Here is a 27,696-nt window from a genome sequence, read left to right as displayed (position 1 = left end):
TGCAGGACCCTGTGGATTAAGCCCAGTTTGAGCTGGAGACAGCCTGAAGCATTTCAGAGCAAAGAGGTGGCTTTAAGCCTGACCCAGCACCCAATTGATGCTGGAATACTTTTTTTTTTCCTTTCATGATCCTGTTCATAATAATAATAAAAAGGAGAAAGCTCTCCTAGCATCATGCCATGGGGTTGCCACCACTCCTGCAACATCAGCCTCTGCCCAAGGCCACTACATTGAGGTGAACTGGAGTGGGATGCTGTTATTTGATGCTCAGAAACGAGAGCAGGGCAGCATCCCACCAGCATCTGCTGTGATTAATATACCGATAAAGAGATTCAGATCAATGAGCCTGGCGGTTTCTAGCAGGAAATGAATGGCTTTCGGTCTACGGGTTAGAGAGTCGTTAACTACCCAAACTGCTCGCTGCCATTAGCAAGCAATCTCCACCGTGCATCTGCTCACCCCGCTTTATCCACCGACCCATCTCCCGCTCCCTCGTCCCTGCATCCAGCTGGAACATCCCTCCTGAACAGGCTCTGGTGTCTCTGTTGAGCCAGGCTGGATCCAAAGAGCAGGGAGGGGGAGGATTTCAACTCTCCACGTCTAAGCCATGCCTGTAATCCTGCACGGAGGCTTGTTCCGAAGCTCTGGCCCAGCTCAGTGCAGCTGGCTCACAGCCACAATTACTTCCACTCCAAGCACACACAAAAAAGCCGAGCGAGAGGCCAAGGAGCAGGTAGTTAGCCTTAAACGCCAATGAGTCTATCAAAGGCAGCCAACACTAATTAGTCCCTGTGCCTCCCACTGCCCCATTACACAGGGACAAGAAGTCTCTCCGTGGGTCAGCTGGGGCCACCCAGGATCCGCTGGAGAGCCCAGACAGCAGAGGAGGATTGGGGGGGTCAATGTACAATAGTGCAGCCCCAAATCACCACTTACAGAGCACTGATCCTGTCCGTCTCTACTCCCTCCCCTTGTCATTTCCAGTGCCCTCCTCCATTCTGTCTTCTGCAAGCGTGGCCAAATCCACCACAGGAGCCAAGGGGAAGGAGGAGGCAACAGCTCCTGGGGCACCAGAGACAACTGAGGGAGAGCACATGGGTGCGTTGTCGTCACCCATGTGTTAACCCCTTGGACTCTACACATCATACTGAAAGTAGATCTCATACCAGGTGTTCCTCCTGAAAACACATGTATTTGGTGCTTTGTTAGTATCAGATTAACCATTTCCTTTAAAAAAAAATAATAATAGTGACAAATATCTTTGCCACTGTTCAAGGGCTATGGTAGGGTGTTCCCACCAGCCATGGGCTCTGCTTGGGACTGATTTAGGCTTCATCAAAGCCACAAGGATTGTGTGTAGGTCAAGTCAGCCTCACATCTCTTTGCATGACTTTGCCCAGCAGGACTTGCCTCTCCAAATTGAGCACAGTTTCAGGGCTAACACCAACCATGCTCTTTTCCTTCTGTGCCCCCAGGTCCTCCCTGCGCTTGGCTGACCAGCACTGGCTTAGAAGGCTCTTCCCTCTCCCAAAAAATGGGGACTGACAGTGAAAACCCTGTCCTGAGGAATGTGCTCATCAGCTTCAACTTGCTTTTGCTGGGTGCCGTCCTCAAGCCTTTTGAGTGCCGGCTGGAGGTGACAACGGAGCCAGCCGAGAGGCCGGTGGTTGACGAGGAGGGTGGTCTTGCCAACTGCAGCCCACCCATCAAAGAGCAGCCCATGGTCTTCCACCACATCTACAACATCAACATCCCCCTGGACAGCTGCTGCTCGTCCATGTTCAAGTCTTCAGCCGAGGAGGTGAGTTCAGAAGACGACCGGCTGGCTGAGTACGCGGAACAGACCTCTGACAGCGAGAGCCAGGTCACCTTCACCCACAGGATAAACTTGCCTAAGCACGCCTGCAAGTGCTCCACCTCCCTCCCGTCCCTGCAGGAGCTGCTGAGCAGGATTGAGATGCTGGAGAGGGAGGTCTCCATGCTCCGGGACCAATGCAACTCCAATTGCTGCCAAGAAAATGCAGCCACAGGTAGTAATGCCATCCTGTTAGCTCTCACTGGGGACTCAGGGCTCGAACAAAAGGCAGGAGAAATAAATACAAAACCAGTGATGTCACTCAGAGGAAATAGAGGAAAACCTCTGCTCACCCATGGTGTGGCTGTGGCTTTAGGGAAAAGTCTGGCTTAGGTTCTCCAAGACAGACAAACCCCCGGGAGGGATTTGGTCACTTGACCCCCCACCATGCCCTGCTCACTGCAGAAACCCCATAATGGCCAGAGCAAAAGCCCTGTGACAGATAAAACGATGGTGGGTAAGGGGTGAGCAGGGTGATATCCCAACCCTGGACACCATGGCAGTGCTGTTAAAGATCTGCCACCATGCATGGGACAGGGAGGAGAGATGTAGCTGCTGCTCTTTTGAGCTGTCCCTGGGCTGAAGGCATCACTGCGGGAGCCAACAATAAACCCCTTCATGTTCTCTGCAGAAGGAGTGAATGTGTATGACAAGTTGAGTTAAAAAAAAAAACAACAGAAAATACAGGGAATAATTTCTGTTGCCATGACAGATGCAAACAAAACCTATAACAAAGACATGAAGCCATCAACAGGATACTTCATCTGAATAACAATACGTACAGTTTGTGAAGCTCTCTGAGATCCCCCATTAGTGTCACCCCGTCAAAGACGGCCCCTTGTTTCACTGCGGCCATTCCTCAGAGCCTGGGAAGCAGCACATGGTTGAAATGAGATGGGTTTGGGCTAGACGCTGCATTTCAACAACACGGGAGCTAGCACATGGATGGTTTTCCTTACGTCTCAGGCAGGTTGGTAAGGGACTGTCCCAAAGGACATCCATCCCTGCTCAGGGCTCCAATACACCAGGGCTCCTCATGGGGAATACTGCCTTCAGGACAAGAGCAACAGCAGGGAGGAAGGAAAATTAAAAGCAACCCCATTCCCTCACCAATGCCCACTGCTTTTTTTTTTTTCTAAGTTTTGCAGCTACTAGTGTGATTTTTCCAGTAGCAGCCCAACTCCTCTATGTTAGGGATGCATTAAAAAGAAATGCGAGTGACCCACACTCAGGTCAACAGAGTTGGACCAAGGGTGTGTGGGTTGGGGAGGGACAAACTGGGAGGGCACACACAGTGGGGTTTGCTCAGGCTGACATCTCCCTTGCAGCTGGGGAAACTCAGCACACCACCATCTGTGGGCTCAGCCTGTATCCCCCTCCCCTATGCGACAGTCAGCAGCTGTGCTAAAAAACAGACAAAACAGAAAACACCCACACGTGCCACTGGTGTTTGCAAAGCAAGGGTTAAAATCACGTAGGAAACACAATGGGAAAAACTTGTTTTAAAGGAATTAATTTGAAACTCTGATGGGCCTTCTTGGGTTACTTGCAACATATTCAGATGGTCCCATTAAACATTAATTGCTTGGTGGAGCCTCCACACCGATCACAGATGCACGCTGAGCTAAAACTGGAGTAATTTCAGTTCTTTTTACCGGAGCTGCATTCAATTCAGTGCACCACAAAGATCAGGATCCCTACCCCACTGCCCCCAAGGAAAGCTGCTCTCTTCCAGCACACTTGCAAGCATCCTCTCTCCTCTTTTGATAACTTACATAGAGCCTGAGATCTGAAGAGAACCTGATCGCCATTCCCAGTATTTGCAGTTTAGATGGGAAGCATCCTACCTGGTAACCCAAAGGGCTCTGTCTAGCACAGCATGTAACTGAATCCCTTTTACTTGTACATCTGCTGGACCCACCATAGGAAGAGCTGCCCAGGTAGCTCAGCTAGAATGGAAAATTTAGCTGGGGGACAGGAAGTCCTGCAGCTTGGGGTCTTCATGGTGCAGAGGTTCCCTAAGGGGTGGAGGAAGCGCAGAAAGTGTCTCTGTTCTTCTTCAGTTCATAACCCTAAGGTGGAGCCGTGGGTCCACGTGGCGGGGCGCAAAAGAAGGGAGCATTGGCAATGTTGGAGTGACTGATGCCTTCATCCCTCTGCATCCCTCCTCAGCCTAGAGTGTCTTGTGCAAGGCTGTCCAGCTAAAGGGGGTACATTAGTGGTGGTGGCCATGGTGGCCATGTGCTTTCCCACAATCCCAGCACACCCAAACCTGTGATACTTTGTGCAAAGCAAACATCTCCATCTTAACCACCAGGACAGGCTCACCAGGACAGGGATGAAGATGATGTCTTTGGGTACATACCTGCTTCTTACAGGAGAGAGCGATCAAGTAAAAAGGAATCTTACATGTAAGAAAGAACAGTGGGTGGAGAGGAGACAACAGGAGGCATGGTTGGTGCAGAGGGCTTGGCCAGGGAAGGTTTTTTCCCAGTAAGAGGTCTAGGGAGGTTCCTATCAACTGAGGGCTGATCTGAAGAAAAACCAAAGGAAGCACTTGCACCCCAAACAAGGCTGATGGAATCCATAGCCATGGAGAAACTCCTGGGTAGCCCCCAAGCCCCACCATGAGCCCATATCACCAATTCTGCCCCTAAAACCACCAGCTCCCCAGAGCTGGGTGCCCTCACCCAGAGGGACGACCATCCCCTACTTGCCCCACATCTTGTCCCCTTTCCCCACAGCCCATCAACGCTGACCTTTTTCCCATCTCCCACCGGGTGGGCTCTGACCCTGGGTCCCACCTCCTTGCAGGGCAGCTGGATTACACCCCACAGTGCAGCGGCCACGGGAACTTCAGCCTGGAGTCCTGCAGCTGCATCTGCATGGAGGGCTGGGCAGGCAGCAACTGCTCCGAGCCACGCTGCCCCCGGGGCTGCTCCAGCCGTGGCGTCTGCCTGGAGGGCCAGTGCATCTGCGACAACGACTATGGGGGCGAGGACTGCTCCCAGCTCCGCTGCCCCGCTGGCTGCGGCTCCCACGGGCTCTGCGTGGACGGGGAATGCATCTGCGAGGAGGGTTTCGCCGGAGAGGACTGCTCCCAGCTGCGGTGTCCCCGCGACTGCTCGGGGAAGGGACAGTGTGTCAACGGCACGTGCGTCTGCCAGGAGGGCTACGCCGGGGAGGACTGTGGGTGGCTGCACTGCCCCAACGCCTGCAGCGGCCGCGGGCTCTGCCAGGATGGGCTCTGTGTCTGCGAGGACGGCTACGAAGGGCAGGACTGCTCGGCAGGTAGTGTGGGCATGCGTGGGGAGAGCCAGACCCTCATGTATGGGCCAGGGCTTTGAGGTGCCCAGAGGGCTATAGGAGCACCATGAAGCCTGGGAGAAAGCCATAGCTGGCAGAGCACATCACAGGGTGAAGGGGCTGGAGCACAAGTGTGATGGGAGCAGCTGAGGGACCTGGGGGGGTTCAGCCTGGAGAACAGGAGCTGAGAGGAGACCTGATCTCTGAACTGCCTGGAAGGAGCTTGGAGCATGGAGGGTGTTGGTCTCTTCTCCCAAGTAATAAGCAATAGGATGAGAGGAAATGGCCTGAAGTTGCACCAGGGGAGGTTTAGATGGGATATGAGGAAAAATTTCTTCTTGGAAATGGTTGTCAGGCAACAGGCTGCCCAGGGCAGTGGTGGAGTCACCGTCCCTGGAGGGGTTTAAAAGATGTGCTCATGAGGTTCTCAGGGACATGGATCAGTGCCAGTGTTGGGTTAATGGTTGGACTCTATGATCTTGAGGGTCTCCTTCCAACCAAAATGACACTATGAATCTGCATAGGACCTCCTCAGGCCCCACAGTTTGACTGCCTTCCTATTGTCCCTGTTCCCAGAGTTTCCAAGGGCAAAAACTTGGGAGGCGAGCAAAAAGTCAGTGAGGTTCATCCCAACATTGGTGGTAAACCCTTAGTGCAGCAGCAGCTGCAGTGAGGTTCTCCCAAGCCTTTGCCTTGCTGTAGCAGCTAATACAACCACAGATAGCACATTACCCCCAGCCCAAAGCCCATGTCCATGTCCCACAGCAGACCCATGCACCCTTCCCGATGTGCACCCTGATGCTCTCCTTGCTTCTACTGTTTCCATCAGTGGCTCCTCCTGAAAACCTGCGAGTGACAGGGATCAGCGAGAGCTCCATTGAGCTGACGTGGGACAGCCCCGGAGCAGCCACCGAATACGTCGTCTCATATCAGCCAGCGGGACCAGGGGGCACCCAGCTCCAGCAGCGGGTGCCCGGGGACTGGAGCAGCATCACCATCACAGAGCTGGAGCCAGGAGTTGCCTACAACATCAGCATCTACGCGGTCATCAGCAATGTCTTGAGCATCCCTGTTACCTCCAAGGTGATGACCAGTAAGTATCCTACTGCACTTGTCACTCGGATGACAAGAAGTGATGCTCAGGCTGGCTCACATTTTCCATAAAAACCTTCTAGCAGCAGTGCCTTCAGAAAAAAAGAAAAAAAAAAAAAACCAGGATATTTTTATCACCATATATATCCATATGGGAATATAGGAAAGGGAGAAATGTGTCCACCCACTGCAGAAAGACTCAGTCTGGATGTAAACCTGAAATGACTAAAAATCAAATATACTTTCAGTGTTTGACTGAAGCTCTCAAAATATGGCCAAAAATATTACACTTTTTCCTAATAGAAAATATTGCAATATATCACAGAGGTCCCAAGTTCTGCTCCCACTCCTGGATGGGTTCCCCATGATATGGGTGATAGTACAGCAAGAGGGGATGCTGCTGTGTATCAGGAGATACATGGTTCTGACTGGGACTGTGATGCACAGAGGAAAACGGGAGTACCCAGCTGTAGTGGCCACCTCCAGAAAGGATCCTCAGAAACTAAAGATACAGAGGGCAGGGGGAAAACATAAACTACCCAGACAACCCTTTTGTAACCCTGTCACTCAGTCTGTTTGCACAGTAATGCAGTGGGACGCTTCGGTGTCCAGCAGCCCAGGCATTTCCCAGAGGAGGGACAAAGGAACTGTGCTAACAGCTACCAAAAGTCCCCCATTTTCATTGCCCAGATAACGAACCAGGCGCAGGGAGCGGGGTGGGGACCAGCAGCAACCACACACCCGTCCCGCTCTGCTCACCGCCCCCTGCTCCCTTCCAGACCTTGCCACGCCGCAGGGGCTGAAGTTCAAGACCATCACGGAGACGACAGCGGAGGTGCAGTGGGAGCCTTTCTCCTTCCCCTTTGACGGCTGGGAGATCAGCTTCATCCCCAAGGTACCACATTTGGCCTCACGGGGTACAGCCGGTCACCCTAAAAACATCAAGCGAGCAGATCCTAAATTAGCTTCCAATTAAAGCCCCTGTGTGCTTCACATCAGACAACCCCAAACACTTCGACCCCCAATTGCCCCCAATAAAAGCAAGAGACAAGCATATAGATAAATAAACCTTTCAACCTCACCAGCCTCTTGCTGTCACCCCCTCTATTTTTCCTTTCCATCTCCCTTGCCGTGACCCTTCCTTCTCCTCCTCTTCCTCGCCCCTGCTCTCTGCACACTAAGCTACCCTGGACTGAACCAAGGAGCTGCCGGCTGTCACACAACAACCTTCAGCATCCCCGAGTCACACGCACAGCTAATTCCTGCCACGGAGTTTTAATCGCGGTGATGAACAGGTAGAAACTGTGCCAGAAAAGATGAAAGGATGAAAATGTTGCCCTAAATATCGCGTATTTCCTATGCACAGCAACAAAAATTGTACATCAAGTATTTCATCTATATTCATAATTTCTACACCATTTAGCCATAAGTACAGCTTCAATTGTATATGGAGCCTCTTTACAAGAGCATTCAAGCCCCAGCAGTAAAAGAAATGCTGATTAAGAGCTCAATTATGATGTTTTCACTTGTACAAAAACCCTCACTGGAGTCAAAGGCAGCTCTGGGCAGCAGAGAACTACAGAATTTAGCCCCAAAGTTTTAAATGCTATTAACTGTAAAGTATCATTATACAGCATGAAAGCAAGAGCCCAGTTGCTTTAGATAGCTCATTCTCTCATTTCCAAAAAGGCCGGAAGGATCTGGGTGCAATTTGGGGTACATACACACTCAAATTGTGTCGGAAGTCAAAATTCAGGTACTGCAGGTATAAACCTGAGGATAATTTTCATTCACCATCGGGATTAAAACTGAAATTATAAGGCAACATCAGGGAAGAGCTTTTGGCAGAAAGAAAACAAAAAAATCATTGAAACATTTCACAGATACTCGGGGATTAAGCTCAACAGCATCCCCTGAAGCAGACAAATGGGGATATATCCATTTTAGGGTGAGGAATTGCTGGGATAGAAACTAACTTCTCCTTGCAGGGTCATCAATGATAGATTTTTATCAAGTCAGCCCCAAAATACAAACCATTGGTCTTCCTTTCCACTGTTAAGCTTAAAACTTAAAGCCATAGGGAAACACTTCAGGATTTAAAGGAAGATAAAAGGTGCAAAAGGATGCCTGCTCCTGGATGCAGGTTTTCGGGGTGGGCTGGGGATGTAGTTCACAAGGCTTTGAAGTTCTCGCATCCATCACTCATGTGCACAGTCCTGTGCTGTAAGGCTGCAGTCATGTTCCTGTCTGTCCGCTGCTGAAATTGGACTCTCTCGTCTCCATCACCAGCTTTTCCCCTAAAATAAGGCAGAGGGTGCTGTCTTCTTCACTGCGTGGAAGCAATGCTCAATTAGGCAAACACCACACTCCAAATAAAACCAAAAAACTAGTCCCAGAGGCTAAAACCAACCGAGTCATAACAGCAGCATCACAAAAAACCTCTACAAGCAAAGTCGAGCTCCCTCTGTCTTCCTGAAAACTGGGCAAGAGGATGCTAATTTGGTTCTCAGCATCCCCACGAGGATGCTTGCACCGTCCCGCAGAGTAATCCTCTTTCTGTGGTCCCCAGGATGCTCTTGCCCCCAAAAGCCAAGTCACGTGGTGATCGTCCATCTGCTGCATACAATGAGAACTGGGTGTCGGGGAGTGGGAGGAGATGCAGCAAAGACAGATTTAGAAAATTAGGAAAGGTAAGATGGCAATTCATGGCTAAAATGGAAGATTTCCTGTTTAATGAGAAAAAGAGATGAATATGAATTGAGAGCCATGTGCAAAGATTTGTTTAGCACGTTATTAGTGAAGGCAGCAGCAAGAAAAGATCCTTTGTCCAAACACTGGCAGGAAAGGTGACATTTGCAGTTCCTTAAAGACTTGGGGTTTTTCAGAGCAAAACTGCAAAGTATAATGAGTTTAATAAAGATACTTTAAAAGGAGGAGATACCAAAATAAAGACCTTGTAGTAGTTTTATACCTCTCTATGAATAACAGAAGACTCCTGGCACCTGAATAGCAGGGAAAAGTTGTCCAGACCAGGCTTTGGTTTTACTATCTTTTCACTTCTGGAGAACAGGAAACACACAGATGGTAAAATACAGAAGCTGGGGTGGGGGGAGAAGGGGGAAAAAAGGATGGGGGAGGATTTCTCAGCCCAACAACGTGCCTGGGTGAGGATGCAACTTGGGGGTGCAGAGCTGGCTGTGGGAGGATGCAACATGGGGAGCACCTCCTCTCTGTGCAGCAGTTCCCCCAAAACATCTCTTTTGTTGCTGTTTTTTAACACTTATTTTGGCCTTCTGGCAGAATAATGAGGGTGGCATGATCGCCCAGCTCCCCAGCACCGTCACCACCTTCAACCAGACAGGGCTGAAGCCGGGGGAAGAGTACACCGTCACCGTGGTGGCCCTGAAGGAACAAGCCAGGAGCCCTCCCACCTCTGACAGCGTCTCAACCCGTGAGTGTGCCCACCCTGGGCTGGGTCCCCAAAATAAGGTCCCAGCAGCAAGAGCATCCTGGGACTGCATGGGTATGGATAAAACTAGCACCATCCAACCACCCAAGCTACAGGTGCATCGTGGCAACAGCTTCTTCATGTGGTATTTTGTCCCTCTCCCTCCCAAATTACTGCGAGCACAGAAACCGTGGTGAGGTTAATGGGGTTGTGAGCAAAGGCTCAGGTCTGCTTTTATTATACAGCTGGATAAATTCCTCTTCTCCGCTAATCTCACATTTCAGAGGCTGTATTCCCCCAAGCAGCATCGCTATAAATATATTGCCTACTCGTATATAACAGATTAAAACTCCCACCTGCTTTTGTGCCACTGAATGCCCTCTGCTCCCACCAATTCAGGCAAATCAAGCCGCAGGACAGGGAGCCAGAAGCAACAGCACATCCTCTCCTAACCAATTTATTCAGCCAGTCCCTGGTCCATCCCATAGGCTAGAGGAAATTCAAATGGGTCTTCTCCTCACCAAAGGAGATGTGGCGATGGGCAGAGCTCACTGGGGAGAAGACGCTCTCCGCGCCAGATCTCCTGCAGTCTGCTTGGCAGCCAGGCAGACGTCTACCTCCATCCAAGCTGTTGCAAACGGAAACAGCATTTAAATAGCTGCCGGAGGGCTATAACGAGGTGATGCTCTCACCAGGCTGCTAATTTGAGGCAATGGTGAGAGTGGAGGGAGGGTCGCTCCACCAGCAGCAGCTTGCTGCAGGTCTGAGTTTCCTTGGCTCAGCCTTCTCCTCTTGCTTTGCCTCCACGCTCAGCTCGACGTGGCTTAACAGAGACATCTCCTGGTCAAGCCCAAATCTTCCTTTCCGTAGGAAGTCAGCAAAAAATAAAAAGAGAGGCTGGTACTTCTAATTCAGTGGCTGAGCTTTGAAGGGGAGCACAGTGGGCTCTCTGCTCCATGAAGATGTCTCCATGCTGGCGTTTGGCTTCCTCTGCAGCATCCCTGTAGCTTTGCCCCTATCATCCTCATTCTACCTCAACACCTTGTGCTGGGATTGAACAACAAAGGCATGATTTCATGCTGCACAGCTAAGTAGAACTTGTTGCTTCCCAGCATCATCTCAATGACCAGACAACATGAGGTAGTTGGGAGATTCAGGGTTTGGATAAGCATGAAGTGGTCCTGGCTAAGTTGGGTCCTGCTTTTCAGCCATCCTCCTTTCTCCAATGGTGTTTGGTCCTCAGACTTCACCCCACATCTTGTCTAATGCTCCTTAGTCTTTCGCATCTCTGCCCACACACATCTCCCCCAGGCCATCCCACCCTGGGGTGCAGCCTTCAGCACACCCTTATTGCATAGTGCCATTTTCTAATATATACAGTATATTAGATGCATTTGCATGCAGCATAGCCTAAATTACAGGATGAGCATGGGTTTTTTCCCCACCTTGTGACCATGGAAGTGATAAAAGAGGCTGCCCAGCAGGCTCCGTGCACCAACACTGCCATGGCACAGCATCTGTCTGTCTGTATGTCCATGCAGCAGTTAGGTCCTGTTGGACTCAAAGCATTCATCACCTGCTCTCAAGCCCGTGATTTCCAGAGGCTGCATGCTGGGGGATGTGGAGGAGGGAAGAGCCCAACTCTCTGCAAAAGAAAGCAGAAATAACCAAAATAGTCTCCCACTAGATCCCCTGTACGAATTTAGCTAAAACCTCTTAATCTAAGAGGGTTTAGTGGACACCCACCATAGTCCCACTCCCAACTGGTTATGAAGACTTGCCAGAGCAGTTGCATGTTCTCCTCTCTCCTCGGTGCAAAGACATCAACAGCTTTATGAGCTGATCCCTCAGCTTAACAAGAAACCAGGAGCTGGCACTGATGCAGGAACATTTCTAGACATGTTCCTCAGTTCTGGATGCTTAGATCAGTCCTTGGTCCCACATTATTTATCACATTGTCAACGCCTTTCAAAAGACATAATAATGTTGCTGATAAATTTTGCCAGTGACGAAAACACTCAGAAAAGGGAAAATTGAGTGGAAGGAGATCATCGATAAAAGCAGTTTGAATGGCTTGAAGAGCTGGACACAGAGAACTGTACGTTTTTCAATGCATCGTGAAGTATGAGCGGCTATCTAGGAGCAAAGAAAATGGACCACAGTTAGACATAGGAGGTTTTATCCTGTGAGATATCACCTGAAAAAGCCAGGGAGGAATTAGGGCCAATAATCAGCTGGACAGAAGGGCATGAGTTGCACTATAGCTGTAAAGGGCATCAATTGGAAAGCTGCTGCGTCCTGCTCTTGTCACAGAATCATAGAATCATTGAGGCTGGAAGAGACCCTCAGGATCATCGAGTCCAACCATAACCTAACTCTATCACTAAACCATGTCCCTAAGAACCTCGTCTATACACCTTTTAAATTGTCTCCACAGCTCAGAAGAGACGTCAGTGGAGAGGGTTCAGGAAAGAGCCAGGAGATGGGGACAAGGGACTGGTCACCCACCAGGACCAAAACCCCTGAGTACCTTAGGGTGGGGGTCATGTCTCTTGCCCACACAAGCTCTCTGCCTCATCCTCAACTGCTAATTCAGGCCACTCTGACAGTCAGGTTGAAGAATCCCTGAAGTGTGGTGTCCCCAAAGCCCTTCCCCATCCAACTCTCCCAAAATAACAGGTGCCCATTTCCCCCCTTCCTCCGCAGTCATTGATGGCCCGACGCAGATCCTGGTGCGGGACGTCTCCGACACAGTGGCCTTCGTGGAGTGGACGCCGCCACGCGCCAGGGTGGACGCCATCCTGCTGAAGTACGGGCTGGCGGACGGGGAGGGGGGGAGGACCACGTTCCGCCTGCAGCCCCCCCTCAGCCAGTACTCCCTGCAGGCCCTGCGCCCCGGCGCCCGCTACCACCTCGCCGTCAGCGCCATCCGGGGTGCCAACGAGAGCCGGCCGGCCCTCGCCCAGTTCACCACAGGTAGCTAGCTGGCTTTGCTGGGAGAACCAGCATCAATTTTTAAGGCTCCGGCAAGCACGGGCAGATGACTTGCTGCAAACGGCAGATGGGCTGTCCCGCAACCAACACGGGTTTTGTGTACCTGGAGCTGAATTGAGGTTTATGCGTCTGGGATTTAGTGGTACCAGGTTCTCCCTTGGTACACATGAGCTGGGGTTTAAACCAGTGTACTGGGTGGAAGTGGCGCAATGAAAACTTGATGATTAAGATGCAGGTCTGAATGAAGATGCCTGAATGCAGATGTCACGCATCCCATCACCATCCTGGTGCAGAGCAAGGCAGAGAAAATTATTCAGCTCAACCTTGAAACACGTATCCTAAAGCCACCTTCTGGCCTCCCTCCTCTAGTGCCAACACAGAATCATAGAATCACAGAATAGTTTGGGTTGGAAGGGACCTCCAAAGCTCCCCCAGTGCCACCCCTGCCATGAGCAGGGACATCTTCACCCAGTTCAGGTTGCTCAGAGCCCCGTCCAGCCTGGCCTGGGATATCTCCAGGGATGGTTCATCCACCACCTCTCTGGGCAACCTGGGCCAGGCTCTCACTACCCTCCGTGTAAAAAATTTCTTCCTCATGTGTAACCTGAATCTCTCCTCCTTTACCTTAAAACCATCAGCCCTTGTCCAAAGATTTGAATGTCTCAGTTACACTTCTGGTTAGTCCCTAAGCCTCCGATGCAATGGGCCTCCACATGCCCCGTCCCCCACAGGGATGCTCATATGGTCCTCAGGGTACCCCAGGTGACCCCAGATGCCAGCGACCAGGCAGATGATTCAAAAACCCGCACTTAGATGATTGTGCCCAAGTAAACCCCACATTGACCAAGCCTTGCTGCAGCATCAAGGCTGAACCTGCTGCTGCCTGGGTGGGACACACATCCTCACCACCTCCAATGCCCATTCAGACCCACAGCTTAGTTTGAGCCCATGGCTAAAACTTTAAAGCCCAGCAGTTTACACCCTTAAAACACCTGTAGATCAACGCGCAGTTCTCAAAAGCACCAAAACGACAAGCACAGGTCTGAATTCAAGGAGATGCTCACTCCTGTTCAGCATTAAGAGCCGAGGCAGATGTGTTGCCCGAGGAATCAGCAGCGAAGCAGCTGAGAGCAGCTCAGTCAGAAATGTGGTTATCTGATTTTATATCTTCTCTGGATACTCTAACCGGTCGGTAAAACTTTAATTAATGTTAAGCCTGCAGATAGCTAACAGGTTTAATTTACCATGCCATAACGGAGGAGGTAGAGCACATATTTCAGTGCTGGTTTATGGTATATAAATTACTTGTCATGTATATTACTGGTGGATACTAGACTGCTATTACAACAACTGCAGTGTGTGAATTGTCTGTGTATATATCTCTATAGATATATATTTCTTAAGAGATGCTCACACCAACTGATTTGCTGTGTTGGCCTTACTTGCTTTATTTCTAAAAGATGACATAAAAATATTCCCCCCCACTAAACCTGGATCCATCAAGGAGCAGTAACTACCCCCCGTCTGCTGGCACCCAGCCCCTGCCCAGCACCAACCTGTCACACACCGGAGAGGTTTATCACGCAAATCAGAGCAGATTCGGTGCACAGCTTCAGCAGCACTAATAAACAAACCCTTAAGGCAACATCTGAGCATGAATGTGCCTGTAAAGATGCTTGGGGTTCTCCTAAGAGAAGTTCAGGGCAATGCATGACTCCTACAGATAGCTTTTTCTCTTATGCACGCTGCCTCAGTTTCCCTTACTCCAATACAGGGGGAAAACACTTCTTTTTCAAATAACATGCAATTAGCTCCTGAAGATACTTACTGAGGGATGCTGTGAATGCCCCAGCGCTTGCACTGGTTTCATGGGTGGCATCTCTGGGTCTGTGCTGAGCAGGAGTTGACAGCAGATGTCCCTTGCCACAGGGACACGCCCTGGGGAAGAGGGACCACAGATGGGACCTCACGGACATCACACCTGGCCTCTCTCCCTTGTGTCATGCAGAGATCGATGCCCCCAAGAACCTGCGGGTGGGCTCACGGACGCCTGCCAGCCTCGAGCTGGCCTGGGACAACAGCGAGGCCGAGGCGCACAGCTACAGGGTGGTCTACAGCACCCTGGCCGGGGAGCACTACCACGAAGTCCTGGTGCCACGGGACACCGGTCCCACCACCCGGGCCACCCTCGCAGGTATGCGTGTACCCACACACCCTTCCTCCCCCTCCTCCTCACAAGCAATGGAGAGCGCAAATCAGCACTGATACTCAGCTGCCCTCATGCTGGCACACATTTGAGGCTGTTTTGGGGCTTACTAGTTACCAAAGAGAAGGTTTTGCTTGGCATGAAGCTCACTGTCCCCTCTGTGGGTCTGGATTTGGGTGCTGTTTATCCACGAGCTGAGTGATGCACCTCTGGCAAGGGTCTGTGTGGGTCCCAAATAGAGCTGGCAAGAAGCAAAGTGAGAAATGAAGAGGGGAAGGCTTTTTAAGCTGATCTAGAAGAAAATATTATTTCCTCCTCCTCTTTTTTTCCTTGCTGGAAAAGAGCTGCAGGCACTGATGCCCTGTAGGCAGTGATGGGGCTCCAGGCTGCTTGAGTTTGTTGCCTTTTACCAATTTGGCACAAAGCAGGCCTGAATCCAGGAATGCTATTTTTGAGCAAGTCCCTCGTGCTGTATGTTATTCAGGCCAGCAAAGGGGATGCCACTGGGGGCTGCAAACACCACCCACCTCCCCCTGCCAGGAAAGTCCAAAATACCCTTTGCAGCATCACCACAAAGCACTGTGTGAGATCTGCTTTCCTTTGTTGTTTTGTTTTTCAACTACAACTACTTGCCTGCCAGATTGGTGGCTCCACTGGCATTTTTTTGAGCAAAGACAAGACTCGCACATATACAAAAAAGATCACTCACTCAGCTTGAAGCTCTTCAGTATGGCAGGACACCAGTTTTTTCCACGTTGATTCTCTTTGCCCTCCTGGGACCACCCCATCCTGAAGAGGGCTCAGGCACCTCTGCTGTGTGGATCTATAGGAATAAGTTCAGTGGGAAAGTTAGATGTGAAGTTATAGGTACAGCAACACTGAGTCACAAGAAAGGCTGGAGGGCAGGAAAGCAGTCAGAGTAGTTAGTCTGAAAAAGTCTCTACCTGGCAGCACCAGGGCTGCCAGACTCAGGCAGGGCTACAAGAAACTCCCACAGAGCAAGCTCCACAGACAGAGAGGCTTAAGCCAACAGCAGTGAGCAATTTTTATATATTACAGTATCACAGTATGTTTGGGATTGAAAGGGACCTCAAAAGATCATCTAGTCCAATCCCCCTGCTGGAGCAGGAACGCCTAAGTGAGGTCGCACAGGAATGTGTCCAGGCGGGCTTTGAATGTCTCCAGGGAAGGAGACTCCACAACCTCCCTGGGTAGCCTGTTGCAGTGCTGTTACCCTCACTGAGAAGAAGTTCTTTCTCAAATTTAAGTGGAACCTCTTGTGTTCCAGCTTGATCCCATTGCCCCTTGTCCTATCATTGTTTGCCACTGAGAAGAGCCTGACTCCATCCTCGTGGCACTCACCCTTTATATATTTATAAACATTAATAAGGTCACCCCTCAGTCTCCTCTTCTCCAAACTAAAGAGCCCCAGCTCCCTCAGCCTTTCTTCATAAGGGAGATGCTCCACTCCCTTAATCATCTTTGTTGCCCTACGCTGGACCCTCTCCAGCAGTTCCCTGTCCTTCTTGAACTGAGGGGCCCAGAACTGGACACAATATTCCAGATGGGGTCTCACCAGGGCGGAGTAGAGGGGAAGGAGGACCTCTCTCGATCTACTGACCACCCCCCTTGTAATACACCCAAGGATGCCATTAGCCTTCCTGGCCACAAGGGCACAGTGCTGGCTCATGGTCATCCTGTTGTCCACCAGGACCCCCAGGTCCCTTTCCCCTATATTGGCTCCATCATTATTTAAATGCATTGCTCCTAGCTCCCAGGGTACTATGTAATAAACAAACAAATTAAAAACAACAATAGCAACACCACCACCCACTAATTGTAGCAGAAAATAACTCAAGAAACATCCTGCTGGCAAAAGCCAGGATAGCCGTAGTGTGGATGGCACATGAGCCTCTCCCATAGCTCCATTAAGCACATGGTCTTCCAAGGTCTTGTTGCATGTAGTGCAAAACCCATTGGGGTGGGTTTCCAGGCACTCAGGACCTGCTGGGTTGCAAGGTGTAAATGCAACTGGTCATTCCTTCAGCTACCCTCATCTGCTTGTAGGAAAAGCAGCGAGGAATAGCACTGAGCAGAGCTTATCAAAGATTTAAGCTTCAAAATACAGTAAGCCTTGCCTGCCCCATATGTCTCACTTCAAAAATCAGCATTTGCACAGAAAGATCTGTAATTTTGCTCTACCCAAAAGAGCTGGGAGAGAAAAGGCACCATTTTATACACTCCTGCTCATTTCTCCCTTCTCCTCCCCCTTTCTCCAAAGCTCTTCTCCACCTTCCCAGGATACTTTTGACACTTCTTGGGAGGGGTGAAGGCGGTCCATCTCCCTCAGGGACCAAGACTGCACTGTAGCAAGAGGCAAGGAGCAGGGGATGGGGCTTTCCCTCCCTCCTGGCCCCTTGAGGACAGTTTTGGTGGCTTCAGGGGGTGCTGCCCCTGGGCAAGGCAGGGTGAGGCTCAGCTGGAGCATTTGTAGCTTTACCTAAGCCCATGGGAACGATCATGAAGGACAGGGAGGAGGGGAATAAAGCCGTCAGCAGCCAAGGAGAAGTGGCAGGCAGAGGCAGGAGATGTCCCACAGAGATAAAACAGCGGTCACCAGCACAGGAAAGGGGCTGGATGAGCTTGATTCCCATGGCCCTTGAGAGAGGCACCACAGGATACGTCCACCCCATGGAGCAGCTCTTGATTTGGCTCCCAGAAAGACTGCGCCTTTCCTAATTAATGTGCATTTCATTTACGCCGCATAATTTATTTCTCTTCGGGACACCAGCACTGTGACAATATTTGATGTTGAATCACTTTGGAAACAAATATAGCTGCTTTATCGTTCCCATCTCAGCTCTCACACACACAGTTTCTGTCTTGATGCCAGCAATTACAGCAGACCTCATCAACAACTTTTAAAAATTGCTTTTTCCTGAGCTAGGATAATCCAAATTCCCTGTCCAAATGCATCCACGGGGTTTTTTAAAAAGGCTCAGCTCCTGTTCAATGCATGGAGGAACTGCTGAGCTGGGGGAGGGCTGCTCACCCCAGGGATGCTCAGGAGGGTCCCCCCTGTCCCCAGCCTTGGGAGGTGGGGGGGTTGTGCCCCGAGGCCATCCAGCCAGGGGCTGCTCTCACACCTGTTCATATCCTTGCACCCCCCACCCCACAGATCTGGTGCCGGGGACAGAGTATGGCATTGGGATTTCAGCCGTGATGGACAGCCAGCAGAGCGTGCCGGCAACCATGAACGCCAGGACTGGTGAGTTTGGCCCCATTGCAAGCTCCAAGCACGGCTGGCTCCTATGGCTCAGACATGCCCATGGGACAGACCGTGCATGGGGACAAAGGTCTGCACCAACCCTCTCCCACAGAGCTTGACAGCCCCCGGGACCTCCTGGTGACAGCCTCCACAGAGACGTCCATCTCACTGACCTGGACCAAAGCCGCAGGTCCCATTGACCACTACCGCATTACCTTCACCCCCTCCTCGGGGATGGCCTCTGAAGTGACGGTGCCCCGGGACAAGTCACAGTTCACCCTCTCGGAGCTGGAGCCCGGGACAGAATACACCATTTCCATCATTGCCGAGAGGGGACGCCAGCAGAGCCTGGAGGCCACTGTGGATGCCTTCACAGGTAGAAAAAGACCAGTTGGGATGGGGCCAAGGGTACAGATCACCACCCCACATCAGCACCTCCACCAGCCCACTGCATCTCCAGTGCCAAAACTCTTGAGGCAGTGTTGGGGATAAGAGGTGGAGGCAATCTATCCATGTGGGAGGAAGTCAGTGGACCTCAGAAGGAGGTTGGCCCTACCAGCAAGGGGATCCCATCCCTCTGGCCAGCAGCTCTGAGCACACCTGTTTACCTGGAAGCTCCCATAAGGAAGAGGCAGGGTTGGGGGAACATCCAGGACATTCTGTCCTCTGTGGTCAGGGTGGTCTGTGGGTTCATGAGAAGCAAAAAACAAGCCTTGGGGGACCTCACAAGCATTTCTGGGTGAAAAATCTGCAGCTGAGAACCCGAGACAGCACATACCATCTGCAGTGGGACAGCCCCACCATGCACCATATGGGTCTGGAATGGAGGGTGTTTGCAGGCAGAGCTGAGAAAAGGACCATTTTTCTCCTCCCATTTCTGTCTCTCAATCCCAACATAGTTTGAGATCAATGGAGGTTTGGAGGTTTGCCACCTCTGTTGGCTACCTCCCATATAAGCGCTGGGAGCAACACAGACGCTGGGATCTGTAGATGGTCAGGGTTACATCTCCCTTCTCCACCTTGCAGGGGTCCGGCCCATCACGCAGCTCCACTTCTCCCAGCTGACATCCTCCAGCGTGAACGTCACATGGAGTGACCCATCCCCACCGGCAGACCGCCTCGTCCTCACCTACAGCCCCCGGCATCAGGAGGAGGAACAGCAGCTCACGCTCGACGGTACCCGCAGGCACGCCAGCCTGACAGGCCTGCAGCCGTCCACTGAGTACCTGGTGTCACTGGTGGCCATGCACGGTGCCATCAGCTCCGAACCCATTGTGGGCTCCATCACAACAGGTACCATGGGACCCCCCCGGCCAGGCACAGGACCCCGCCAGGAGGGCGGGCAGCGGGACGGGGAGCAGACCTGCCTCCCACAGCTTTGCTTTCTGCTCCACCTCACCAGGGATCGACGCGCCGAAGGACCTCAGGGTGGGCAACGTCACCCAGGAGTCCATGATGGTCTACTGGAGCCCTCCCATCGCTACCTTTGACCACTATAGAATATCCTACCGTGCTGCTGAAGGTAATAGGTCAGACCACACTCACCCATGCCCTGAACTCACGGCTGCCAACCCTCCCTCCATCCGCTGTTGAGGGCAAGCCACCAGATCATCCTCACCCCAGGCAGCATCCCAGTGCCCTGGGAGAAGCCACCAATAGCTGGGCTGGATAAGAGGCTGTGGTGACAGAGGATGAGGTGTCTAGGATGAGGACGGGCAGAGACCACAGTGGCCAAGGGTCAGCCGGGCACAGAAGGACACAGGGAGTGACCCTCTGAACATGCCCTCCCCAGGGATGATTAATTCAGGGCCTGATCATGAAATCCCACACTGCCCACCTGGCCCCTCTGGCTCATCTCTCTTAGGCCCAGTTCCACCTATGATGCTGAAAAGGTCAAGACCTGGGTACCCAGGTCTGCAACTGCAGGCATAAAACCCAGTTATCCCCAGTATCATAGAATCACAGAATCATTTTGGTTGGAAAAGACCCTCAGGGCTATGGAGTCCAACCATTAACCAAATATTGGCACTAAACCATGTCCCTAAGGACCTCATGGACACATCTTCTAAACCCCTCTAGGGATGGTGACTCCACCACTGCCCTGGGCAGCCTGTTCCAGTGCCCAACAACCCTTTCCAGGAAGAAATTTTTTCCAATATCCAGTCTAAACCTCCCTTGGCACAACTTGAGACAATTTCCTCTGGTCCTGTCGCTTGTTCCTTGGGAGAAGAGAACAACACCCCCCTGGCTCCAGGCTCCTTTCAGGCAGTTCAGAGATCAGGAGGTCTCCCCTCAGCTCCTGTTCTCCAGGTTGAACCCCCCAGGTCCCTCAGCTGCTTGTGCTCCAGCCCCTTCCCCAGCTCCGTTCCCTTCTCTCAACTCGCTACAGCACCTCAAAGGCTTTCTTGGTGTGAGGGGCCCAAAACTGAACCCAGGATTTGAGGTTCAGCCTCACAAGTGCCCAGTACAGGAGGAGCCCAAACAGGACTAGTGGCATGGTCCTCCCCTCCCATGCACCTCCTGCACCCCAGGGACAGGACCAGCCATGACACCAAAGCTCTTGTCTCTGTCCCCACAGGGAAGACAGACAGCACCGCCATCCCCAGCGATGCCACCGAGTACATCCTCCACCACCTGCAGCCTGCCACCAAGTACGAGATCGAAGTGAAAAGTGTGCGGGGCCGGGAGGAGAGTGAGATGGCCTCCATCACTGTGTACACAGGTGGGAAGGAGCTCCTGGTGAGCAGGTAGCCATCAAATGGTGCCAGCCCCTTCTTGCAGTAGCAATGGGGCAGCTGTGAGCTGAACCTCATGCCAGCCTGATGCAAGCTCAAGATCATGAGCAAGGCTCACAAGAGCCCACTGTGGATTTTTGAAAGATGTCTAAGCAAAGCTTTTCCTGCATATGCATGGGTAGTCATGGAGGGGGGTGATAAATCTGTGTATTGAGCAGGGGGAAGCCAGAGATACAAAGTTAGGCAACCATGACAACCTTTCTTAAAGGGAGTACAGACTTTCAGAAACAATCCCTGGGGAAGCCCTGACACATATAGCATCTGGTGCAAGAATAAAACACTCTGCTATCCCCAGACTCCTCAAAACCAAAAGGAACCACCCTGTAAAATTCCAGGCTGTGCATCAGGAAAACAGTGGAAAAGCAGCCCAGGTAGCAGAGCAGCACAAGGTGCGATGTCTCTGCTCTCCAGCTAGGGCAGAAGTAACTCCTCTGCAGGCACGTGTGCCTGGCCAGCAAGGCACGACCACAAGTGATGGACCACTAGAAGCCCTTCCAGTTCATAGTCCAGTCTCTTAATGCCTCTGACTCTCTGAATCTGTCCCCCACACAGCTATGGATGCCCCACTGGGGGTCACGGCCACCAACATCACCCCCACTGAGGCGCTGCTGCAGTGGAACCCACCGCTGTCAGATGTGGAGAGCTACATCCTCATCCTCACCCGCCACGCAGGTATGTCAAAACCCTGCAACCTTCTGCCATGAGCTTTGCTTGGGCTCCATTTCAGCTCACCTCCACTTGTCCCCCATCCCAAAACCCGCGGTTCAGTGGGTGCCCTCCACAGTGAAAGGAGGGAAGGAGCCCTTGCTTTGGGAGCATCCCCCTTGCCATCCCCAGACACTAGAACCTCCTGCCCAGGTCCCACGTTAGTGCCCTTCACCAAGCCTCAGGGCATGGCAGTCCACACAGGAGCGGACTGGGATCCTCCTGGTTTACTACTTGGCTCACCAGCAGCAGCTCAGGGGCAAAACAGTACCCATCCCAACAGGTTGCCCAGAGAAGTGGTGGATGCCCCATCCCTGGAGACATCCCAGGCCAGGCTGGATGGGGCTCTGAGCAACCTGAGCTGGTGAAGATGTCCCTGCTCATGGCAGGGGTTGGACTGGATGAGCTTCGAAGGTCCCTTCCAACCCAAACTCTTCTCTGATTCCACAATCCCACAGAAACTCAATGTGCAGCAAACTCTATGAAATCCACTACTGAAGGGAAAGAAAGCAGCAGGAAAATACAGAGTGTGGGGGAAAAATAAGGCCCTCCTTCAGACCAAACACCATCACTACAGCTCAGTTGCTCATGGCATTTCAGCAGTATCAGTGCGTTTGATCACAAGTTCATATCCATAGACACGTTTTGGAGAACCACCTTGAACATCTACCCTAAGTCTTCTCTTTTGGCTTACAGTTGCAGGAGAAACAATTCTTGTGGATGGAGTCAACCAGGAGTATCAGTTGACCAACCTCATGCCCAGTACCACCTACACAGTCTCTATGTACGCCACCAATGGGCCTCTCACCAGCCAGACCATCAGCACCAACTTTACAACTCGTACGTACAATCACCTCCCCCACTGCCCATTATGAGTCCTTAGCCTTATATCCACCCTGGGAAAAACAGCCACCAAGGCTGAGCCAAAGCTTTTCTCACATATATGTGGGTGTAAAAGTTGCCATGTGCCAAAACGACACTCAAATACCAGTATTGGGCACAACACAAAACCAGAATTTTAATCACAACAAGCATAAACCATCATTTTCACTCTTTCAACATCTATCCACCCTCCTTTCTTTGATTTCACCTGGATGTGGTTTCCCAATAAGAGCCTTGAGCAGGTCTTTTTCTTGTCCAAGGCCATAGTCCAGAAGAGCACTACAACCCGTTTTGCTTACAAGAAGCTTGACAGATCCCATAGCATATGAATTTCAGAGCCATTACCCTTCAGATAGCATGCAGGAGGAGGACTTTGAGAGGGTTTGCAGAGCTCTGTTCAAGGCTGACAATAAGTGACAACATCTGGAAGCTGAGGGCAAGGATGGACTTTGGGCTGCAGCTCAGGATTGTGAGGTTGAATCCCAGTGGGGAAGCGGGGCTGGGGTGGTTGTGTGTGAGGGCTTGCACTTCCCTGGGTCCCTATCCACCCTTGCAGTTTTGGATCCTCCAGCAAACCTGACGGCCAGTGAAGTGACTCGACGGAGCGCCCTACTCTCCTGGGTGCCTCCTGTGGGAGAGATCGAGAACTACATCATGACCTACAGATCCACTGATGGCAGCCGCAAGGTGAGTGAGTCCTAGCAAAGAAAGAGGCTCATTAAGTCAGGGAATAACATTACCATGGAGAAACGAGCAGGAGAAACTCAACAAAGCAAAAGAACGGTGCTCACTAGATCAGGGAGAGATGAAAAGGGCAAACGCTACTTCCTGCGTAAGCAATACTTTAGATAAACAAATGGAAAAAGCAGGAAAAGAGTGCCTAGGGCAAAATCTTTATGTACATCTGAAGGTCTGGGCATGAGGGGGCATGCCTAGAAATTTGGGATGAACAGGGGAAATTCACAACTTGTGAAACACAAGCAAGCTGACACAGGAGAAGATTATCCCACAAATAGAGATGCTAAAAATGCCATTTGCCCTTCTTGCAGAAAGGAAGATGGGTACAGACAGCTAATTAACCCTGCAATACAATATATTTGATTATTTAATCAGTGTGTCCATATCTGCCTGTTTGAAAGAGCTGCTACAAATGCTATCAGAAATATGTCACTGCAAATAGTCTCGTTTCCTTTGCTGGTGTGATTGGCTTGCAGCAGCCAGAGGATAATAGCTTTGCAGAAGGGGCTCGATATAACGCTACATGGCATTGGCTGACAACCAGAAAAATGAACGTGACAGGAACTGATGGAGTCGAAACTGGCTGATAACCAAGTTTGGGCAGCTCTACTCATTGAGATGCTTGGCCAATCTGTCATGCCCCGTACCGGAGGCACGCAGATCCCAACTGAGTCAGTGAGAACTGCACACAGACTGCAAACATTTTAAACCTCCTGTGTCCAAACTAGCTAGCTTTCTCCCACCCAAACCATCCCAAAAGGTTGCACATAGTCATTGACCTCAGGTTGACTTAGTCCAGGGGTGTGAGCAGCCATGCGATGCTCCTCAGCCAGGCACCGAGGGCTGTGGTAGTTTGTGGCTTCCCTTCCCTCCTCGCTTGCTCTTTAGGCTCCCCATCGCTTTTCTCATCTGTTGCTCTTGGTGTCTACCTCCTTCTGGGACCCATGTACAGGAGCTGATTGTGGATGCTGAGGATACGTGGATCCGCCTGGAAGGGCTTTCCGAGACCACAGAGTACACCGTACGCCTGCAAGCTGCCCAAAACGCCTTGCGGAGCGGTTTCATCTCCACCACCTTCACCACAGGTGAGGACTTGCACCATGTCTGCTCGGCCAGGTGAGGCTTAGCCTACACACCATGCTGGTAGACATGGACTGCTTTTATGGGCTTCCCCTCCTTAAGCAGCACGATTCATTGAGAGGTATGTTCATTGCCATGACCCACAGCGTTGCTTTGCTACAAAAACTTAATGGCTGAAGCATCTATAACATAAACACAAGACCCAGACCAGGGTAAGGGGATTTGAGCTTGAAACCAGGAACCACCTATCAGGCTCTTTGCTTTGCCCTTGCCCCTCCTCAAATGCATAAATAGAAAAGAAAGAGGAAAAAAAAGGGGGGGCGGGGGGTGAGGAGGGGAAACACACCACACAAAAGCCAACAATGTATATCAACAGGTATGTTTTTGGAGTAAGCGGGGAGAGACCCAGCTGGCCTCTTCATGCTGTAGACATGGTCTAATCTCTCACAAATATCATAGTATGGTTTGGGTGGGAAGGGACCTTCCAAGCTCATCCAGTTCAAATCCTACCATGAGCAGGGACATCTTCACCCATCCAGCCTGGCCTGCGATGTCTCCAGGGATGGAGCAGCCCTGGAAACATCAAGCAGGTGGATCTCCACCACCATCAGTGGAGTCCAGACACCAGAGCCAGCATGTCCACAGAAGTGTGGTTCCACAGATTTTATCTAATTGCGTTATTCCTTCCCTCTCTAATTCTAGAGAAGTTACAATCCCGTAAGACAACAAATCCAAATCAAAGGGTGCGCATCCACAGCCACTGCACCCCTCACAGATGGAGTGCTTATGCTTGAAAGAATGAAGCTGGCATGAAGATATCACCATTGCCCCCACCCTCTGCAACCATTCACACTCAAATCAATGCAAAGTGTCTCATCCCTCCACCTCTTCAAAAAGCCTTGCTAGGCCAGGGCACTTAACAGACAGAGAGCGTTTTGTTCAGGGTTGAATCCAACTACATTTCTCCGGGGCTTCAAAAGCACTAAGCAGCCTGAAGATGATATTCACCAAAATTCCTGCCATTTGCGCCGCCAGTTCGATTAGGAGAGTTTTCCTTGAATCTGCTCTGGATACACTTTCCCATCCCAGCTACATGCAAAGGTCCCTTCACCTGCTTTTAAGCAATAATAGAAACTATTTATGTCAACAAGAAAATACTCTTCTCTAATGCATCTACGGATCAGGCTTTCCTGTTATTCTTGCCTCTCACGTGGGCACATAAAGCCAGTGCAATTCAGGCAGGTGATAGAAAAATGCATGTAATCTTGGAGAGCCAGGGACAGAAATGCACAAGGGTGGCTTCTCAGATGGGATAAAGCAGCAGAAACACTTGCATTGGGCAAGGAGAGCACCATTTCCATCAAAGACAAATGTCAGACCTCAGAAGTATTACAGACACCATTGGCAGCTGAGGCAGCATCCAAACACAGGTTTAACTTGCTTTTAAGATAGAGATAAGCATCAGCAAGAAACCAGTTTCTCACCACTTACCCCCAATATTGATGATACAGAAGCACCCAGGAACAAACATCAAGGCAATGTGATCCATGGGCAGCATCCATCCCTCAGCAAAGAATTGGGGTCTGGGTTTCAGTTCACTCTGGCAGCGTATCAGGGCACTCTGCAAAGAACAAGGACTTGTCTTTAAAGACAAGACAAAAACAAACAAACAAAAACCCAGGCTTAATTTAAATTGTTTTGCTTCCAATTTAAATTGTTTTCCTTCCTTCTGCTCACAGTACACATCCCGGGGTTCTTCCATTCCCTCTGACATATTAATAGCTTGGCCTCTTTGTTTTATGTTTGCATAAGGTTCTTGGGGAATTGTATACAGATGGGACAAAAGGAAGAAACAGATACAGTATTTATAATTTATAGCAGTTTGAAATGTCTTTCAAGGTCTCCTTGGCTCTTAAAGATATGAATATAAATTAAGAAACAAGCAATCTCCACAGAGCTCAGGGGAGCCTGAAGTGGTTGCCTTTGAAGCAGTTTTTATTGTTGGATACTATAAAATGCAAACAACCTTGTGCTACAGACCACGGAGATGGGAAAAAAATAGGGGTTCTTCAACATTTAGACAAAGTGATGACCTCCAAGTTTTCAGGTTACCAGGGTGGAGAATACACCCAAATGGGAAACAACAGACAGACGTCTGTACCCTGGTCCAATGGGGTAGCATGCAGTTGTGAGGAATGCGTGCTACATGTCCTTCATGTCTTCTCAATGCACTACCAAGGTACCCTCTAAAGCCACATCCACATTGCAATCTCTTCATTCATTTACTCCATCACCCATACGCACCAACAACAAAGAAAAATATCTATATGCCCCTTTTGCGTTAAATGAGAAAAATCTGAACCCAGAGTTGACAACCCAATACTGCTACAGTCTTGTAGTTAAGAATCTCTTAAACTATGTCCACCAAATGAGATGTTTCTTCATTAGGGGATGCCTGGAGCACAGCCACACAGCCCACGCTGCCCATCTCCAGCATCTCGCACAGCCTAATTCCTGCTCAGTTTGCAGGTGACAATCAGCCTGGTGTCAGTCCACCATCAATTCCAAGGGCATGGATCAGAATCCTGGAATCCGTAAAGTCATAAAAGTTGTCTGGAGCTGGCAGTCCTGAGAGGAGAACAGGTTTGGGTATTTTCACAGCTGTCTAAATATGCTGGTGACAGCTTAAACCCAAGACACTGCACAGAAAGATGATCCAAGAAGTGACACCCCTCATCATTCAAAGTGATGTTACCATGTACCTTTCCAGTATAGGATGTATGGGAGATTAATTAATATATGCACACATTTTTTTCCATTAAATTCTCTGCTGTTGTTGGCAGATATAAAATCCCACTGCCTCGCAGAATAACTCAGGATGCAAAAGCCAAATTAGACCTTTCCTGTATCATAACCAGTGGGGCCCAAGGCATGTGGAAAGGGTGTCACTCTGCTTAAATTTTGCCTTTTTAATTTTATTTCTTTTTTTTTGCAGGTGGCCGTGTCTTTGCTAACCCTCAGGACTGTGCCCAGCACCTGATGAATGGAGACACACTGAGCGGTGTCTACACCATCTCCATCAACGGGGACCTTGGCCAACGGGTGCAGGTGTACTGTGACATGACTACCGATGGGGGCGGCTGGATTGTGAGTAGCCACATGGTTCTCACAGAACCACAGAACAGTTTGGGTTGGAAGGGACCTTCAAAGCCACCCCAGTGCCACCCCTGCCATGAGCAGGGACATCTTCACCAGCTCAGGTTGCTCAGAGCCCCATCCAACCTGGCCTGGGATGTCTCCAGGGATGGGGCATCCACCACCTCTCTG

The 27,696-nt window shown here is 50.7% G+C and overlaps 1 protein-coding gene and 1 long non-coding RNA gene across 9 annotated transcripts in view; one reads left to right on the top strand and one right to left on the bottom strand.

Annotated features, from left to right (window-relative positions):
• LOC136103798 (uncharacterized) overlaps window positions 1-27,696 on the bottom strand; it is a 72,074-nt gene that overhangs the window by 27,107 nt on the left and 17,271 nt on the right. For 6 of the 8 annotated variants that reach the window (XR_011739675.1, XR_011739668.1, XR_011739673.1 and 3 more), the window contains 9 exons: window positions 25,861-25,990; window positions 15,611-15,724; window positions 15,019-15,142; window positions 14,524-14,633; window positions 11,448-11,837; window positions 11,147-11,346; window positions 8,288-8,550; window positions 7,035-7,185; window positions 2,638-6,345 (listed from right to left, as the gene is read on the bottom strand). This is a non-coding gene — a long non-coding RNA (uncharacterized lncRNA). Of the gene's footprint in view, window positions 1-2,637; window positions 6,346-7,034; window positions 7,186-8,287; window positions 8,551-11,146; window positions 11,347-11,447; window positions 11,838-14,523; window positions 14,634-15,011; window positions 15,143-15,610; window positions 15,725-25,860; window positions 25,991-27,696 lie in introns of all 8 variants that reach the window. The other 2 variants (XR_011739671.1, XR_011739674.1) reach the window with 2 other exon arrangements.
• The window catches only part of TNR (tenascin R), a 77,477-nt gene that overhangs the window by 40,435 nt on the left and 9,346 nt on the right, over window positions 1-27,696 (top strand). The window contains exons 2-18 of the mRNA XM_065842228.2: window positions 1,476-2,030; window positions 4,670-5,146; window positions 5,991-6,254; window positions 7,033-7,148; window positions 9,554-9,704; window positions 12,408-12,677; window positions 14,704-14,889; window positions 18,080-18,169; window positions 18,282-18,545; window positions 19,196-19,462; window positions 19,572-19,691; window positions 20,748-20,891; window positions 21,517-21,636; window positions 22,366-22,509; window positions 23,108-23,238; window positions 24,242-24,374; window positions 27,365-27,516. Of these exons, the coding sequence (XP_065698300.2) occupies window positions 1,535-2,030; window positions 4,670-5,146; window positions 5,991-6,254; window positions 7,033-7,148; window positions 9,554-9,704; window positions 12,408-12,677; window positions 14,704-14,889; window positions 18,080-18,169; window positions 18,282-18,545; window positions 19,196-19,462; window positions 19,572-19,691; window positions 20,748-20,891; window positions 21,517-21,636; window positions 22,366-22,509; window positions 23,108-23,238; window positions 24,242-24,374; window positions 27,365-27,516 (3,525 nt within the window). The 5' untranslated portion in view covers window positions 1,476-1,534. The remainder of the gene's footprint in view (window positions 1-1,475; window positions 2,031-4,669; window positions 5,147-5,990; window positions 6,255-7,032; window positions 7,149-9,553; window positions 9,705-12,407; window positions 12,678-14,703; window positions 14,890-18,079; window positions 18,170-18,281; window positions 18,546-19,195; window positions 19,463-19,571; window positions 19,692-20,747; window positions 20,892-21,516; window positions 21,637-22,365; window positions 22,510-23,107; window positions 23,239-24,241; window positions 24,375-27,364; window positions 27,517-27,696) is intronic.

This window comes from Patagioenas fasciata, chromosome 6 (genome assembly GCF_037038585.1).
Source record: "Patagioenas fasciata isolate bPatFas1 chromosome 6, bPatFas1.hap1, whole genome shotgun sequence".
Classification (NCBI taxonomy): Eukaryota; Metazoa; Chordata; class Aves; order Columbiformes; family Columbidae; genus Patagioenas; species Patagioenas fasciata.
The sequence above is the reverse complement of the archived record's forward strand: the minus strand, read 5'-3'. Positions and strand labels throughout refer to the sequence as shown.